A 16,928-nucleotide genomic window follows, 5' to 3' on the forward strand; every position below is an offset into this window, starting at 1 on the left:
AAAATAAAAAGTTTAACTGAAACTTTGGCCAATGGTAACACCTAAAATACAAGAAAAATAGATTTCAGTCATTTCTAACATTGATGGAATTTTTCCTTCCTTTTTTTTTCCCATTAGGATGACTTTATTTCAGCCTTCAGGCAGGCTGAAAGACAGAAAAATGCTTTGTCCATAGTGAATTCTGGAATGCGAGTGCTCTTCCGTCCAGGCACAGACACCATTGTAGATCTGAGTATTTTATTTGGAGGCATTGGCTCGACCACACTCAGTGCAAGAAAGTCCTGTGAGAAGCTTATAGGAAGGTACTGGATATCTTAATGTATTTAACCAAAAGGAAGGAGTCATAGTGTGAAGCGTGGGGTTTGTTTGATGGCACCAGTGGAGATCCCACCATCAGCCTCTCACACTGTATTTGACCTGTCCTTTCTAACAATAGATTATTTCTTGATATAACTTACGCTGATTCACTTATTACTTCACAAAAACTTCACAATATTTTTAGCCACCTGTTACTTATAAAGAGATGTGTGTTCATATTAGTCTGCTTTTTTTACCAGGCAATGGAATGATCAGATGCTGAATGAAGCTTGCAAACTGGTGCTAGAGGAAATTGTTCTCCCTCCATCAGCTTCAGGTGGAAAAGTAGAATATAGGAGAACTCTGCTTGTCAGCTTTCTTTTCAGATTTTACCTGGAAGTGTTACATGGTTTACATCAGATGGTAAGCACTGGAGAAGAATTGCATACCCCCATCAGCATATAGACTGCAGGAAAACTCTGCTTTTTTAAAGATAAAGGGATGTGAGAGGGAAGGGTAAAGGTGCTAGGCCTTACTTCAAAACATGTGAAGGGAAAACTTTTCTTTTAGAAATAAGGGTCTGACAACACTGCTTTGACAGTATCCCTTCTTTTCAGTATCCCTTCAGGTATGCTGAGCTTTCACAGGAGAAGATGAGTGCTTTGGGAATGCTGCAAAGTGGTGTTCCCCAGGGTGTCCAGATCTATCAGGTGATGTGTGTTTGTAGCTAGGACTGCCATAGACCCTCTTTTTTAATGAGTGTTTTGCCCTTCTAACCTTCCATTATTAAGCCTCTACTAATTGTAATGTGTAGCTGCTGAAATGTTTGTCGCTGTGGGAAATCTTTTACATTTTTGTAGATTTCCTGGTCTTTCAAGGTACAGATGCACTCCTGGTTTTCAAGGTGTTGTGCAGATCAGGCTGTCCTGACACAGCTGAAACAGGGAACACAGCTTTCAGCAATGAAAGAGCTCAGCAGAATTTAGTTAAACTGCCTGGTGGGCCTCAGTACAAATAAATGAAATAACCTACTGCAGCATCTCTGTGATTGTTCAAGCCTGAAAGACTTCTTTGCAAAGCTATAGTATAGAAAGGAGAAGTATGAAAAAGTTTGTTCAGTAGAAGATCTCAATTTTAAAAATTTTGAATTTTATCAAGATTTCTCCCCCTTTTTTTTGTTTTGTTGCAAAATTTAAAAACTTTTAAAATCAAACTTTTGCTGCTTCTTATCAGTTTTCTACCGAAAACTTTCAGCATCAGCCAAGAATTTGGTGTTTGTCCTTTGAGAGACTAAGAAATGTTTTACAGAGAACTCTTTACTTGGTAAAAGTCCAAACAAAACATAAATGCTGGAAGATTTTCGTGGTCCCCAGTAATAGTCTGTTTCAAGCTAATGTGAACTAGCAATTCAACAACAGAGAGCACCAAAGATATATTTTAATTAAGTATGTCTGAAATGCTTTCAATTACAGGCTGTCTTTGAAGTAATAGAAGAATAGGGAATTTAAATAGCAAAAAAATGAAATAAACCATTTTTTAGTCTAGTCAACACTATCTAGAATATTAATTTACCTGTCTCTTCAGGAAGATGGACAAGAAGGAATTACAATGATTCCTGAATATAGTCCTGATTTAAGTAAACAGTATCAAATATGATTGTTTGAAGCAGTGGTGATGGCAAAGTGTGTAAGAGTGTGGCTTGCACAAGATGCTACCAGAAGCAGTGTGGACCCAGCAGACAGGCCAGCTATAAGATCCAGATCACTTTAGCTCTCCTTTATCTACTATGGTTCCACTGTGTAAACTAGTCATTTTGTCCCTTTTACCTATCTTTTTCTTGATTTTTTCCACCTCTGTTTATTTAGTGCAATCTTTCCACAGAAGAGGCTGCCATGTACTAGAGACATGAATGGTATCTAATACAGTATGTTTCTCAGACGTCTGCCAGGGCCACCTTGGTGCCAAGATAGCATGATCTAAAAGTCTAATTAGTCCTTTATGATGCATGCATCCCACAAGTATCATCATAAAATTTAGATAGTTCCACATAGTTTTTTTGATCACCAAATATCCTCAGAAAGTGTTTTTAAGTAAAGGCTCCTATAATTACTGGTCTGTCTTGAGGACAACATGTGTTGCAGGATGTTGACCCAGGACAGTCTCCACAAGATCCCGTGGGCCGTCCCATCAGGCACCAGTCTGGAATTAAGCACACCACTGGTGAGGCAGTTTTCATTGATGACATTCGTCCCGTGGATGGAGAACTCTCACTAGCTGTGGTCACCAGCGTTAAAGCCCATGCAAAGATCATGTAAGTAAGAAAAAACTACAAGCACATAAGTATGTTAACAAGTATTTTCTATTTTTATTATCTGATTTGGCCATATTACGAGGTATGTATTACAAATGAGGTAAGAATTTCTTTGCTGTGTGCTTTAAAAAGTGTCAGATATGGAAAGAAGAGTCCACATTATTTCATTCACCCATTGTAGTACAAAAAAAAGTGTAAAAAATATATTCTTATATTTTGTAAGTAGTGGAGCTAGCATTAAAAGAGCTGTTCTATGACATGCACACACAGATGCTCGTGCCTTCCATTTAATTTTTTTCTCAATATGCTAATCAACACATTCCCCTTCTCTGTGTAGAGATCTGTCATGAGAATACTAAGTAGATTATCTTTCTGTCCCAAAGTTCATGGCATTACTTGTACTAGAGTTATTTGTACCACATACTGTACTCATTTATGTGCGTGTTCTTCTTTCCAGATCAATTGATGCATCAGAAGCCCTTCAGGTGCCAGGAGTTGTTGATGTAGTGACAGCAAGAGATGTTCCAGGGAAAAATGGCAAAGATGAGCAAGCATATGCAGAAGATAAGGTATTTCTTGCTTCTGGAGGAGTCTCTGAACATTTTGGTACAGTTATTTATAAAATAGGAAAGTGAGTTTGCAAGTATCATCTTATTGCAATGAAGTGAAAGTAAGTGCAAAATCAATTAATGCAGAACCAGGCAAACTGGGCTGAGCAGAATTACCATTCCCCAGTAAGAGAGAAAGGATAAACTCTCTTAAATAACTTAGGGTTTAAGTGAATAAGCCATGATTCCTTAAGGGCTGATAAATGAGTGATTGTCATGGATTCTGAGAAAGTGTGAAACAGCCATGATATCTGAAGTTTTAAAAAATGAGACAAATAAAATGAGAATTGCCTAGTTGGAACCAATATAAAATTAATTGCTAGATTATACACTAGAATATGGCAAAGGGAGACAGCACTTTTCTTTTTGACAAATATCGACAGAGCTAAGAAATTTATAGGATCTATGCATCCAGCATGACTGTACAGAATGTCCCAGGCCTCAGGCTGTGTCCATCACAAGTGATGCTATTCCATGGTATTTGCAATAGGGCAAGAATAATTCCTAATGTGTTGCTCTTACCTCTCTATTATTGTTCCTCTGAGTTTCCTTCATTTCTTCATACAAACAAGGAAAGCAGTCTGTGCAGAAGGGATTTTACTTGGCCCAGTATCTGGCCACCTCAGGATCAACACAGGGGGAATGTTCATAACTACTGATGTCAGCAGCATTTCTAATGCCAGAAATGTTACAGCAAATGAAAGATTCTAATAGGCTTTTCATCTAATGAAGATAAGTCTGCACTGGGATAGTGTTCTTAGAGAAACAGAATATAAAAATGGCATTTGAGCAGAATCTATTTCCTCAAAACACTTCCTGTACAGAAACTTAACCACTACTATATTTTTTCCTTGGGTAATACATTGGTGTGTTGCAGGTGATTTGTGTTGGTCAGATAATCTGTGCTGTGGTTGCAGAGTCATTGACTCAGGCAAAGTGTGGGGCTGGAAAGGTGAAGATAGTCTACAAAGATCTGGACCCAATTCTGACTATTGAGGTAACTATCTGTCTCCTCTTCCTTGTCTGACAGAGCTCTCTGTCACCTCACTGACTATTTTCTGCCTTGTGCAGAGCTCTGCCAGCCTTTGGCTTTTTCTTTTTTTTGGTATGAGATATGATTTTATTGGTTCTGAATATGAAGTGTAAAAAGTTTATAAATGGCTTCCAAAATTTTGGTTCTAGAAACACATAAAGTCTTACTAGATACATATTCATCCAGTATATTGGAGAGTGATTTTTGTAGATCTAGGTAGAAATTACTAAAGAATATTCAGAAAGTTCTAAGTAAGCAATTCCCAGCAGTAGTACATCAGTATAAAACTAAATTTGAGAACTTATGGTTGCAGAAGTGCTGGTATCACACATCCTACATCCATGTTCTGAAAATTTTCAAGCCTAGCAGGTTTTCAGTAGCAAACAATCTGATTCTGAAATATTTTCAGCAGTTCTGAATGTCATTAACAGACATTTAATCTTTCTAATTTGGGGGAAGAAGAGAATTACATGAACTATGAAAAAAAAAGAAAAAACCCTCTCTAATAGTGGAAAAACTATCCTGCTGCTTCTAATACTTAGCTACAGCCATCTGTCCATCTGAAAAAGGATCATATGAATGATAAAAGTCATCTAACTTTCTGTCTTACAATTAACATGTTTGTTTTATTTCTTGCTGCAGGATGCAATAAAAAATAATTCATACATTACTGAACAAAGGAAAATAGAAAAAGGAGATATTGTGAAAGGATTCAAGTCTGCTGATGAAATAATTGAAGGTAGTTAAAACATTAAGTGCATCAGGCAAAGGAGAAGAGTTAGGCTAGTTCAGAATCTATTTCCAGTTGGTGGATGAATTTAAATTTCTCATCTCTTCTCAAAAAACCTTGCTCTTGTTGTTTTTTTTTCCCTTCACTGGGAATGGAGCTGAAATGTGTCATGTTTTAAATAAAGCTTAGCTAGCACCTGCTAGCTCATGTTGACTAAACTCTACCATTTCCTTGTCTCACTAAAATAAAGTGCCCTAGGACAAACATTACAGTTAAATAAGGCTTTGTTTATTTATGTTAGCTAACTTACCTTATCCCATTTTAAGCTGACTGCTTGATTTAGAGCTAATCCCAGAAACAAGGGAATCGGAGTAAATTGGTCTGGAATACCACTCCTGCAGTCACCAAATTCATTGTCTTTAAATCATAAACACAATCCAGTGGTCCCAGAGCATACTCTGTTCATAAGTATCAGACCTATGTTTAAGAAGTATCAATGAAGAATATTTCACAAGCTCCAGAGTTAGCTCTGGAGTTTAAAAGTCCTTATAATTAGAAGGCTTTTTTTCGCAATACTTAATCTAAATGTGCTTTCCTGCAAACTTTAAACGTTCACCCTCTTAAACAGAGTCTTTGATCTGTAAATCATGTCTGCTAACCTTTAACATTGCCACTGCTCACTTCTCCATGATCTCTAATTTTACTACATCCAACTTCACTATGGTAATATTTCAGATTAGGTTTCACCAATGCCAAGTGGAATCTCTCAGAAATTCTATGTAACATTAGTATCACAGAGCCAGATTAGGTTGTTGTAGTGGTATCAATTGTGGATATACAGCCAAGCTGTGCTCCTCTGTAATCCCTGCTTGGATCTGGTTCAATAGTGCTACCTAAAGTACTGGCACTTGCCCATTCTGAACTTCATGCCGTTGACTTTAGGCTCTTCCTCCAATGTAGAACAATCACTTTGAAATACAAACCTGTCCTTTAAAGGGCTTGCAACCCTTTCCAGTTTGATACTACTTATAGTTTAATCATTAATTATTACAGCAACCATGAGGTAGCATTAGACCCAGAAAAGACTCTTCTATGATTCTACATGCATGAGCTTTGCAGACTGACAGCCAGACCTTTCTGAGTTCAGTTTTCAACCAGTAGTATCCCTGATTTAATGTGGATTGTGCTTCTCAATTTGCTTATAAGAGTAATCAGTGTAAAAAGACAATAAAATTAAGGTGTATGATACCAAGATATCCTTCTCTGAACACTGGCTTGGCCAGTTTTAACACTTCCCCTAAATCTGTGTTTCTAACCTCTGAATGCAGCTCTGAAATTTATTAGTGACCACTTTGTATATGCTTAGACAACTTGTGTCCTGCTCACGTGCTTTTCTGATTGTCCTCTCATGAGGTATATTATCATACCTACCTTCAGCTGTTATCATTCCCTAAATTTCTGCAACCAAGTTTTTCTCTTCACTGAATACTAAGTGCATATGAATTACAGCCTGCTTGATCACAGAAGGGAACATAGCAGACAATCAGCTCCTTTTCCTTTTTCCAACCTCAGTTCTATCTGTACCATGAACTGATTTATCTAAGTTGTTCTTGGAGACCTCCAATCATTATGACTCTGCAGTCTCTCCAGGTAATTTGTTCCAGTGCTTCACCCTTCCTATCATCAAAGCAATTTGTTGTAATTTAAGTACTACTGTGCTTCTTGTTCTCTCTACTGTGAGCATGTAGCACAGACTGTTCCTCTTTGCAGCCACCTTCCATTTGAAGGTTCATTCTTTCTTCACCTCTTTGGGCTGGGCCCACTCAATTCTTACAGTCTTCTCCATGTAGGTTCATGGCCTGTGATGATCTTTTTTCTGCTCTGCTTTTGACTTTTTCCAGCTGTTCCCAAATAAATGTCATGTCACCCCTTAGTGGCTTCAGTTCTGATTCCTACTACTTCTGCATGAACATGTGTTTTAGGAAACGTGTCTCAGGAATAACCGCTAGGGAAATAATGTCACACTCAAGGATGGCATAAAGTTAAGGTTACACAGAGAATTTGCAGAATTAGCTTCTATGGTGTGCTGACAGATTTCCCTCTCTTTAAAGAAAATGGTACAAAGGTGAATGTTGGATAGAAATGGGTAGAAAAAGTGGAAAGAGAATAAAAAAGGAAGAGGAAAGCTATATTTTCCCTCATAGAGTGATTCACAAGAAGACATTATAATCCTGTTATAGTAGAAGAGATGTAACTACCTGAAAATGAAAAAGCATGACATATTGAGTTGATACTGACTGAATAATTTTCTCTTAATAAACAAAAGTCTATAAATAAAAGAGGTGCAAACCTGAGATACAAAAAATAAAAAAATAAATGAATCTATTTTTCTTCTGTGGCAAAACTCTTTTTCTCTGCCTTGTATACATATACATAGTCAAATATAAATTTCCTTGCAGTTCATTTGAGGCTCAGTTTATTTTCCAATAATTATATATGTAACAGGTGAATTGCACATGGGAGGACAGGAACATTTTTACATGGAAACAAACAGTGTACTTGTTATTCCAAGAGTGGAGGATAAAGAAATGGATGTGTATGTGTCAACTCAGCATGCAACAGATGTACAGGTAAAACAAAGTATTAATGAGACTTGTTTCTTACCTTCCTAAATAACCTTAAAGCTGAATTACATGACAGGAGTTGCTTTCAGTCTTCTCTGCTTCTCTTGAAACTCCTCAATGATGTTCCCAATTCAGATTAATTGATCTGAATCTTTTTATGAAAGTAAGTGGCCTGACTACTAATCATAAAGCTGAATGGAACAGTATTGTGCTATTTGTATTATACAAGGCAGTACAGACACAAATGAGCAGTATTACTATGGGATGAACAAAGGGTATCTTGGATGGATAATATGACTGCAATCATATTAAGAAAAGACTAATTCTGTCTTAGATATATTGGCCAAATCCTCCTAAAATCAGTGAGAACCAGTACAATCCTGGACAATCACTTTTTTTGCAGCAATGAGTGTCTTCATCAGAAAGTGTATTTCAAACAAGTTGCATTGCTCATATGAGTAGTTACACTGATGATGATGGGGGTCATAATCACATGTAAATAATGATAAATTAATATGGAAACAATAATGACATATGAATTATGTGAAATTATGTGAAAAAAGTTAACAGGTTCTAGTTGAGATCAGAGTTGGATTGTAGGCCTGTAGAAAACAACAGTTTAAAAAATTGTAATGTTAATTTCTACATGCTTAGTATTAGCTTTTGCAGTTCATCACTGGCTTGCATTTTTCAAGCTTTCCCTGTCAGCCCCACAAATTAAATCTCTACTTACATCTTTCAAAACACTGTCAGAGGAGGTATTTTCAAAATGCAATGTCAGGATTTTAGTTACATTTTCTAGTGTGCACTAAACAATCACTCTGTTCCATTTAGCTTGCTATTCTAGTAGATGCTTTATCTCCAGCTGCAGGTGAATGTGAAGTTCTATATAGGGATTATCATATCTGGCATCAGATAATTAAACTAGTTTTCAGAGCTGTTTTTTGCATTTCTACTGTTCTTTAAAGACTACACTGTGCTTTCATTAGCATGTTTACTTGTTTGAATTTTTTTGTTTATTTGTACCTATAGCAACTCTATTTTTCTGCCCAGGAGTCTTAAACCTGATAGCTTTTAATACATGATTACTCATTGAAAATAGGCATTTTTAAATGTACTTTGGCAGGTAAAATTCTGGATGCTCACTTTTGCAGGAATTAGTGGCTTCGGCTTTAAACCTCCAGTCCAGTAAAGTTATGTGCCATGTGAAACGTGTTGGTGGAGCATTTGGTGGGAAGGTTACTAAACCTTCCCTCTTTGCTGTAATTGCAGCTGTGGCAGCCAACAAGTAAGTTGATTTCACTAAATCAAAGGAGTGATTTAACTAAAATAAATTAAAAATGACAAGACTGAATTAAAAAGAAACTTCAGTCCTGAACCCTACTTGGAGGGTTATCCTGATGACATCGTATTTTTTATCTCTTTAGCAGTAAATCTTGAAAGTAAAGTAAATCTTTAGCAGCTTGAAAATTCTCTGGGCTTTTGACAATGGTATTCACTTACTATCCGAAAGCTAAAACAAAGGCATGGAGGCAGTTTCCCTCTGGGATGATCTGTGCAAATCCCAACCATTTGGGCCTCTGTGAGACATGGTGGTATGAATTTCACTCTAGATATTCAGTGCAAGTGTATTTTATCCTAATACACAGGTATGGTCACATCAGCTGTCTTTTGAGTTCCTTGCCTTTCCATGTCCTGTGCATGCTCAATGGAACTTGCATCCCCCTGTTGAGAAGCTGAAGGGAAAACCACAGAAAAGCTCATTTCCTCTACTTTGTTTCTGTTGCCAAAAAAAAACCCCCAAAAACGCTGAATCAGCCTAAACTCAGGCATAGTAGGTTAATAAGAAACTAAAATATTGAATGGACTGATTTATTGCCACCCACCACTAGGAGTCTGGCCATGTACATGTAATGTCATTTGCAATCTGCATCAATAGGCTGTAATAAAAGTGGATTTTTTTAATGTTCATTTTAGGACTGGGCATCCAGTCCGTTTTGTCCTGGAAAGAAATATGGATATGTTAATCACTGGTGGACGGCACCCTTTCTTTGGAAAATATAAAGTGAGTGAAAGAAGATATTTTGCTCAGTTACTGGGTAATAGTTTCTTCTGAGACAAATCAGCATAATTTCATTGGCTAACAAGACACAGCAAGAAACCAAACTCCTCCTCTTCTGAAATCCTAATCCAGCACCAACCTTCCCCAGTCCTAAAAGTCCCCTGACAGATGCCATGAATCAAAAAAACAGCCATCGTCCTACTCCTACAGGCCATGCAATATCCAGAAAAAGCAGAACCATCCATCCCTTATTTTACTTTAGAATACTGCTAACATCAGACCTACCCCATCCACAGATGACAAATTTGTAAATCAGAATTGAATATGAGCCACTCCTCCAATACAAAGCCAGCCCTGAAAGGTAATGCAAGATTCAACTTTTAGCAAAACTCTTACTTTTGACTTCTAAATCCTTGCATTGTATAGGTAAACAATGCCAGCACTGAAATCAGCTTGGCAACTGGTTGTGGCAGAATCAAAACCCTTCTCTTTGGTGTTGGTGTATGAATTAAACACACTAAAACCCTCTGGGACAGGGTTTATTGTTCAATATGGCTTGGATAAAGAGGGGCTGAGGAGTTGGCTTTCCTAGGGACTCTTGCATGAGTGGCAGAGTTTGGCTGATGACTGTTCCTGGGAGAGACTGCTTATATTTTTAATTTTGCTGAAGATATTGCTCCCAAAGATACTGTTCAATTCTGGTTATGATTAGACTAGGTTTAGAACTGGTTTGGGAGAAGAAAGGAGGAAGGTTTCATTTTTGGTTAAATTTTGTTTTAACCATAAGACAAGGATTGTGACTGACAGATGTCAATAGCACATGTATTTCATATTCTTCTGGGTTCCCATTACCTGTTATCATTTTAAATTTAGGATAAAATATGTTGCTGGGGCAGAACTTTTCAATAAGCCCCCATAGATGGATGATTCATATTCTGTTTTGATGTACTTACAACTTCCCTTTTTTTCCCTAAAATTTGGATAACAGCTACAATTTTTAAGGAGAAGGAATGTTGTTCTTGATCTCTCAAATCCTAAATCTGACCCCAACGCTAACCTTTCCTTTAATTAAATACAATAACAGAAAAACCTGTATTAATTGCTTAACTACATTAAGGAAAAAACACTCTCCCCATCAGTCCCATCTCTTATCCCATCTGTGCAGCTATGCAGGATTTAGCCAGCAATAATGTTCATTATCTATAGTTTTCTTATCCTTAATTGTGGTAGAGCTGCATCAGTTTATATAACTTAACAAGTTGGTCTCTGCTTACTTTGCAGTTTTCTGTGATTGTACCCCTTTAAGTATTATTATATAATGCATTAAAATATAAAACCAGTTATTACCTTTAAAAAAAAGAGTTGAAGAGGAAGGAACCAGAACCAGAATCAAATCAAATTTAGTGGATATTTCTGAACGTGTAATCTGCAAAATATATGCATCACTGGTTCATATTGCTATATTGCCTAGATAGTGAAAGCATTATTACAAAATAAAGCCTTCAGAAAGTAGAATTAGTATAATCATAGTGAATATTTTCTTTAATGTTTTTGTCATCCTATTTCTGGTCTCTGTTCATACTCAACACAGCAGTGAACAAGCTTTTCAGATTCTGTGTGGGTATAGTCAATGTCTATGTGGGAGAACAGCTTTGTGGGCAGCTGAGGTACTCTGATGATTTGTGGGGTTTGTATGTGTTTTGCTCTTTGGTTTGTATATTCAGATCCAAACCAATACCATCCTATAGACAGAAATCTATGCAGGTAATTTTTCCAATTCGGTGGAAACAGTCCCATTGAGTTCTGTAGTGTGAACCTCAGGTGTGATATTTCTTAACTGGTTAGCTTATTTATAAAGGGAAGTTTGAAATACATGAGAGAAAAGACCACTAATGCATCAGTTTCTATATTACAGGTTGGATTCATGAATGATGGTAGAATAATAGCTGCAGATTTTCAGTGCTATATAAATGGTGGCTGTACAAAAGATGAATCTGAGTTGGTAAGACCTTCTTTGCTGATACCAATTACACTGACTGAACTGGTCACAAAATGAAAATAACAGCCCTTTGTTACAGTTTATTTCTCCTAAGAATATTCCTGTTCTTGTTAAGTAAAACTCTCATCTACCTAAAGCAAAAATGCATCTGTGGCCCAGATGTCAATTACAGAGTATCTTTAAGGAGATACAATATTTCCTGTCAGGTCATTCTGGACATAGAAAATTCAGAATTAAAAGTTCTGTGAAGCAAAGAGACACTAAGTTTTATTAGCTAGCCTACTGTCATAAACTCATTCCTTCAATTCCCCAAAACTGAAGGTCTGATTTTTCCCTTAGTAATGCTTCTTTATGCTCTTGAAATTCCTATGAGTTAAACGCAGTTTCTCTGATGTAGACATGGTTTCTTTACTTCCATTGGTGTAAAAATGAGCAGAACAACAAGCCTCCTGAGTAAAGTTAAAACAATTACATATTACTGGTCTCTTGAGTGTCTTTCACAAGTTTTACTGTCTCTATAAAGGAAATGGAACCATCTGAATAACTGTCATCTCTTATTTCAGGTGATTGAGTACGTTGTGTTGAAAGTGGACAATGCATACAATATCCCCAACCTCCGAGTCAGGGGACATGCCTGCAAGACTCACCTGCCTTCTAATACTGCCTTCCGAGGATTTGGGTTTCCCCAAGCAGGTCTGCTTATGGAGACCTGTATTGTGGCTGTGGTGACCCAAACTGGCCTACCACATGAGAAGGTAAAAGAGCTGAGACTGCCAAATAAAACATGAGTTAACAGACAATTCGAAGACTTAGACTTAAGCTCCTTGTGCTTAAGCCACTTTTTGTAGAAAGAGATGTACAACTTTAGTTGGACTGAATGGTACTTCATTCAGCTCCTATGCTTCCATGGAATAATACTTGATATAATACAGATAAGAGTGGAGAAAACTGGCCCAGGATCTGCTCCAAAATATTTGGTGACTGCTGTTAGTATTACCAGCTTCAGTCAAAATAGTATTATCTCTTGTACTGTGTGACCAGTTTTAGATCACCTGGTGTATGTTCAGCTGTCCCCTTGTCTCAACCTCTTAGAACTCGAATTACCAACTTTTCTATCTATCTATCTATCTATCTATCTATCTATCTATCTATCTATCTATCTATCTATCTATCTATCTATCTATCTATCAGCAGTTTAACTAGGTGGCTCTGTCATCCCTGTCTCCCCAGCCTTCAGAGAGAGTGTCTCAACAGTTTTTATTGTTGCCATTTCCTCTCCAGTCTTCAAGAGCTATCCTTTCCTTACATGCTGCTTAACCCAGTGTGAGCTTTTTCTCTTTTATATGTGCCAACCTCTTGTATTTTCAAACTATGGTTTATAAATCATTTTACTTTCCTAGGATGACAACCATCATGTCTTTTCGCTATTTCTTTGAATCTTCTCCCTCTCCCATTTACTTGCTTTCCTTTACCACATTTCAGGAAAGCTTTCAGACACATCTCCAAGGGACAAACAGGTTTTTTAGCTTCTGCTTTCACTGATCTTATTTAAAATTTGAGTTTACCAACCTTCTTTGCATTGAGTAGTCCTTGTAAATAATCCCACTGACACAACTTAAGTTCACAGGCATTTGATGTGAGCAAAAAAATCAGGCCATTTGAGCAGTGATGGATAGGACATTATGTTTAATATAGATAAGTATTAATTATATTATTGCATCATTATATGCCATGTCATTATATTGTATATAATATGCCAATGTATTATAAAGCAACGTTTACTTTCAGCACTGAATTTGCTTGGTGTTTAGGTTAGGGAAACAAACATGTACAAAGGAGTTAACCTAACATCCTTCAAAGAAAAGTTTGATGCAGAGAATCTGTGGAAGTGTTGGGAAGAATGTTTGGACAAATCTGACTACTACAGTCGAAAAGCAATGGTGGAAGAATTTAACACTAAAAATTATTGGAAAAAGAAAGGGATTGCCATCATTCCAATGAAGTTTTCTGTTGGATTTAATGCAACTTATTTTCATCAGGTAACCCTTTCAACACAGTGCTTTTGTGATCTAAGATCTCTACTTTTCTCTCCAAAAATAGAGGAAGTATAATCTCTACAGGCAGAAAGGAAAGAGAAAGGGAAAAGAATTCCAGTATGCTGGACTAGCATAAAATATTATTCCCTTGAGATATACTTTCAGGAAAAGTATCGCTCTATCTGGCCAATGTCTTTACAAATGCTTTATAAATGAGATGGGGCTTTGAGAGACCTGCTCTAGTGAAGTATGTCCCTGACCATGTTAGAGGGGGTTGGGCTAAATGATCTTCCCTTGGCTGAACTAGATGATCTTCCCTTGGCTGAACTAGATGATCTTCCCTTGGGTTGAAGGTCCCTTCTAACCCAAGCAATTCCATGATTCTATGAATATTCACCTCACAGAAATGTGAATTTCTGATTCCCAATGTGACATCTTTATCCAGCATAAAGTTAAGTAACTCACTATAAAAATGTGGTACTTGGAATCTTCCATAACCTAGTCCATAGTAAGAAAAATTATCACTCCTATAGTCCTGATAGTACCATTTATTTTATTTTATTCCAGTTCTGCTACTGGAAATTTTTATGGGTCAAGATAGTGGTATTTCTGGGGAAACTTTTCAGTTCTGACTATTTTTTTCTTTTTAATGCAGGTCTTGAATAAAAAATTCTCTCAAATGAGTCTCAGACTAAATGAACAAACATTGTTCTTTATTTATGAGTGCATAAAAAAGGAAATCCACATAGCCTATAAATTAGTAGTTTATTCCATCCCTTGATTGTTTCTGCACAAGTTTGTAGATGAAAAGCTCAGGGAGAGATCAGTGTATTTTATCCAACAATGTTCTCATGGTAAAGAAACATTGAATCTAGGGAACATAATTCATCTGATACAAAAGGTTAAAAAAAGCATAAATAATAGTTATATTCCCCCAAAACCTTCAAAATAAAGCTCAGGCATTGCACTGAATTTCCAAATATCTGGATTTAAATCTTAGAGATTTATTGTTTAATCTTGCCCCTGTCAGCTAAGACTCTGACAGCAGCAAAATGTCACATGTTTGCAAACACCACAAGCTGACACCACAGAGATCACATGACCATTATTTGTCAATGTAGGATTGGTAACAAATAAAAAGGTGTCCCCAAGGCACTGTATTTCACAACACCTCTCAGGCTCTACCGTTTGCTCTGAGTGTTGGTAGCTCGTTAAATGCCACACTGAAGCATCTCTACAGAATTTCTAGTTCTCTTTCATGTCCACTTATTCCTTTATAGGAGTGGATGGGATCGATTCTATGGGATTCTATGGGATCAATTTCTTTCATCACCATTCCTTGGAAAGTTATTTATTCCCAATTTTACCATTAATTAAAGTTCATTATTTCCATTCCAACCTGCATCTTGCATTTCTCCTGTTTAAGATAGCTACTTATTGGGAGAAGGCTGCACCAAAATACAAGGAGTGAGTCGAGTTCTAAGCCTTTCTCTTGACAGCCTAGCAAAGAGAAGGGAAGAGCTTTTTGCTCCATCAAAATTAGATACTAGGAACATCAGTTTATTATCATCCCCCTTTGGACACATGCAAATCCCTCTGTTTCAAAAAGACAAAAGTACAAGTCAACTACTGTTTGTTCTAAAAGAAAAGTTCTATAGCTGTTCACAGTAGGAGATACCTTACCCTCTGTTGAAAATGCCTTTGATTTCAGGTTCAAATTCTGCTCTGTCCTCCTTTTTCATCCCAGATGAAGAGGGAATAATAGCTGGGGACACATACACATTATAACTAGAGCCAGCATGTTCTTGCTTTACCCAGTTTCACAAGAAAAATGTGGTTTTCCGTTATTTGAACTAATTACTGTGATCCCTGCAGAACTCCTTTGAATAACTACTAGCTCATTTAAAGTCTGTCATGTCTTAGAACAGTGAAATTTGTTATTGTCAGACTGCTGGAGAATTCCCATTCCAGGTGAATAATATACTGATCTTGTAAATTAAATTTGTCTTTGCCTTGTTAGTTTTTTTTATACACCTTTGTTCAGTGAAGTAAGAAAATCACTAAGTTTCTGTGGCTCTTCTTTAGGCTGGAGCTCTTGTCCACATCTATATAGATGGGTCTGTGCTAATCACTCATGGTGGAATTGAACTGGGACAAGGAATTCACACTAAGATGTTACAGGTGAGTTAGTTAGTACCTGAGGGTAAACAAAATGTAAGGAGGATAACTGAGCAAAAAGGATGAATGGCAGTAAGAACTATAATAAGTAAAATCTATAGACATAAGAAAGATGAGTTTAATATTGAGTTGTTGCTTTTGAGTTATTGATGAAGACAAAGCTTCAGAAAAAAAACACAAGCAATAATCAAAGTGACCTTTGAAGATCTAGAAAGGAAAAAAACATCTTTGTGGTAACATCACTGTTATCAGGATAGCTAGGGCACAGAAGGCACATGCAAAAATGACCCCAATGTTTTGTAGCAGAGAGAGTTAAACATGCTGAAAATGTGACTTTGTTGTGTATCCAACATCAATGATAACATCACTTAATTTTTATGCATTTCGGGTGTAAATAGTGCTAAACAAAACTATGTCATTTTGGAGCTAAAATAAAGCCACTTCTTCAAAATGGGCTGCATGAACATCGGAATATTAGAACACGGTAAAAACAATAAGGTGGGAACACAAACAAAGCCATTTCAAATGAGGTAGAAAATAAGATATACAGATAAGGGAGAATGATTCATTGTTTTTTAAATTTGATTAAGTTTTCCATTTCTAACAAAAACCTTATTAGAGAGAGCAATTAGAGGCAAAACATACAGTATTGCATTGTATTGTTTTATCTTCTATTATTTATATAGAACTTATATATAAAATATTTGCTTTACAGAATAATTGTTAAGGAAAACAAGCATTTGACCCTGAATTAGGTAATTTTTCTGTATGTGCAAATATATAGGGAGATGAACGGCACGATGAATTCTTGACTGCATCTCGATTGAGACTGGGTGGCTTTTTGTTTACCCTTATTACAGATTGCCAGTCGTGAACTGAAGATACCACTGTCATATATCCACTTCTGTGAAACAAGCACAACAACTGTACCTAATGGCAAATACACAGCAGGATCAGTTGGAACTGAAATCAATGCAAGAGCAGTGCAGGTTAGACTTGTTACCATTTTTTCATATAATTAGTGATTCTGTTGAATACTAAATGTTCCTC

The 16,928-nt window shown here is 36.7% G+C and overlaps 1 protein-coding gene across 1 annotated transcript in view; it reads left to right on the forward strand.

Annotated features, from left to right (window-relative positions):
• The window catches only part of LOC108507865 (aldehyde oxidase 2-like), a 47,820-nt gene that overhangs the window by 19,631 nt on the left and 11,261 nt on the right, over positions 1 to 16,928 (forward strand). The window contains exons 14-28 of the mRNA XM_017836179.1: positions 118 to 302; positions 558 to 720; positions 915 to 1,007; positions 2,439 to 2,608; positions 3,066 to 3,177; positions 4,094 to 4,213; positions 4,892 to 4,988; positions 7,485 to 7,609; positions 8,758 to 8,891; positions 9,581 to 9,668; positions 11,581 to 11,667; positions 12,228 to 12,419; positions 13,476 to 13,703; positions 15,786 to 15,881; positions 16,739 to 16,867. Of these exons, the coding sequence (XP_017691668.1) occupies positions 118 to 302; positions 558 to 720; positions 915 to 1,007; positions 2,439 to 2,608; positions 3,066 to 3,177; positions 4,094 to 4,213; positions 4,892 to 4,988; positions 7,485 to 7,609; positions 8,758 to 8,891; positions 9,581 to 9,668; positions 11,581 to 11,667; positions 12,228 to 12,419; positions 13,476 to 13,703; positions 15,786 to 15,881; positions 16,739 to 16,867 (2,019 nt within the window). The remainder of the gene's footprint in view (positions 1 to 117; positions 303 to 557; positions 721 to 914; positions 1,008 to 2,438; positions 2,609 to 3,065; positions 3,178 to 4,093; positions 4,214 to 4,891; positions 4,989 to 7,484; positions 7,610 to 8,757; positions 8,892 to 9,580; positions 9,669 to 11,580; positions 11,668 to 12,227; positions 12,420 to 13,475; positions 13,704 to 15,785; positions 15,882 to 16,738; positions 16,868 to 16,928) is intronic.

Source organism: Lepidothrix coronata, unplaced genomic scaffold, assembly GCF_001604755.1.
Source record: "Lepidothrix coronata isolate B3197 unplaced genomic scaffold, Lepidothrix_coronata-1.0 Scaffold7, whole genome shotgun sequence".
NCBI classification, from domain to species: domain Eukaryota; kingdom Metazoa; phylum Chordata; class Aves; order Passeriformes; family Pipridae; genus Lepidothrix; species Lepidothrix coronata.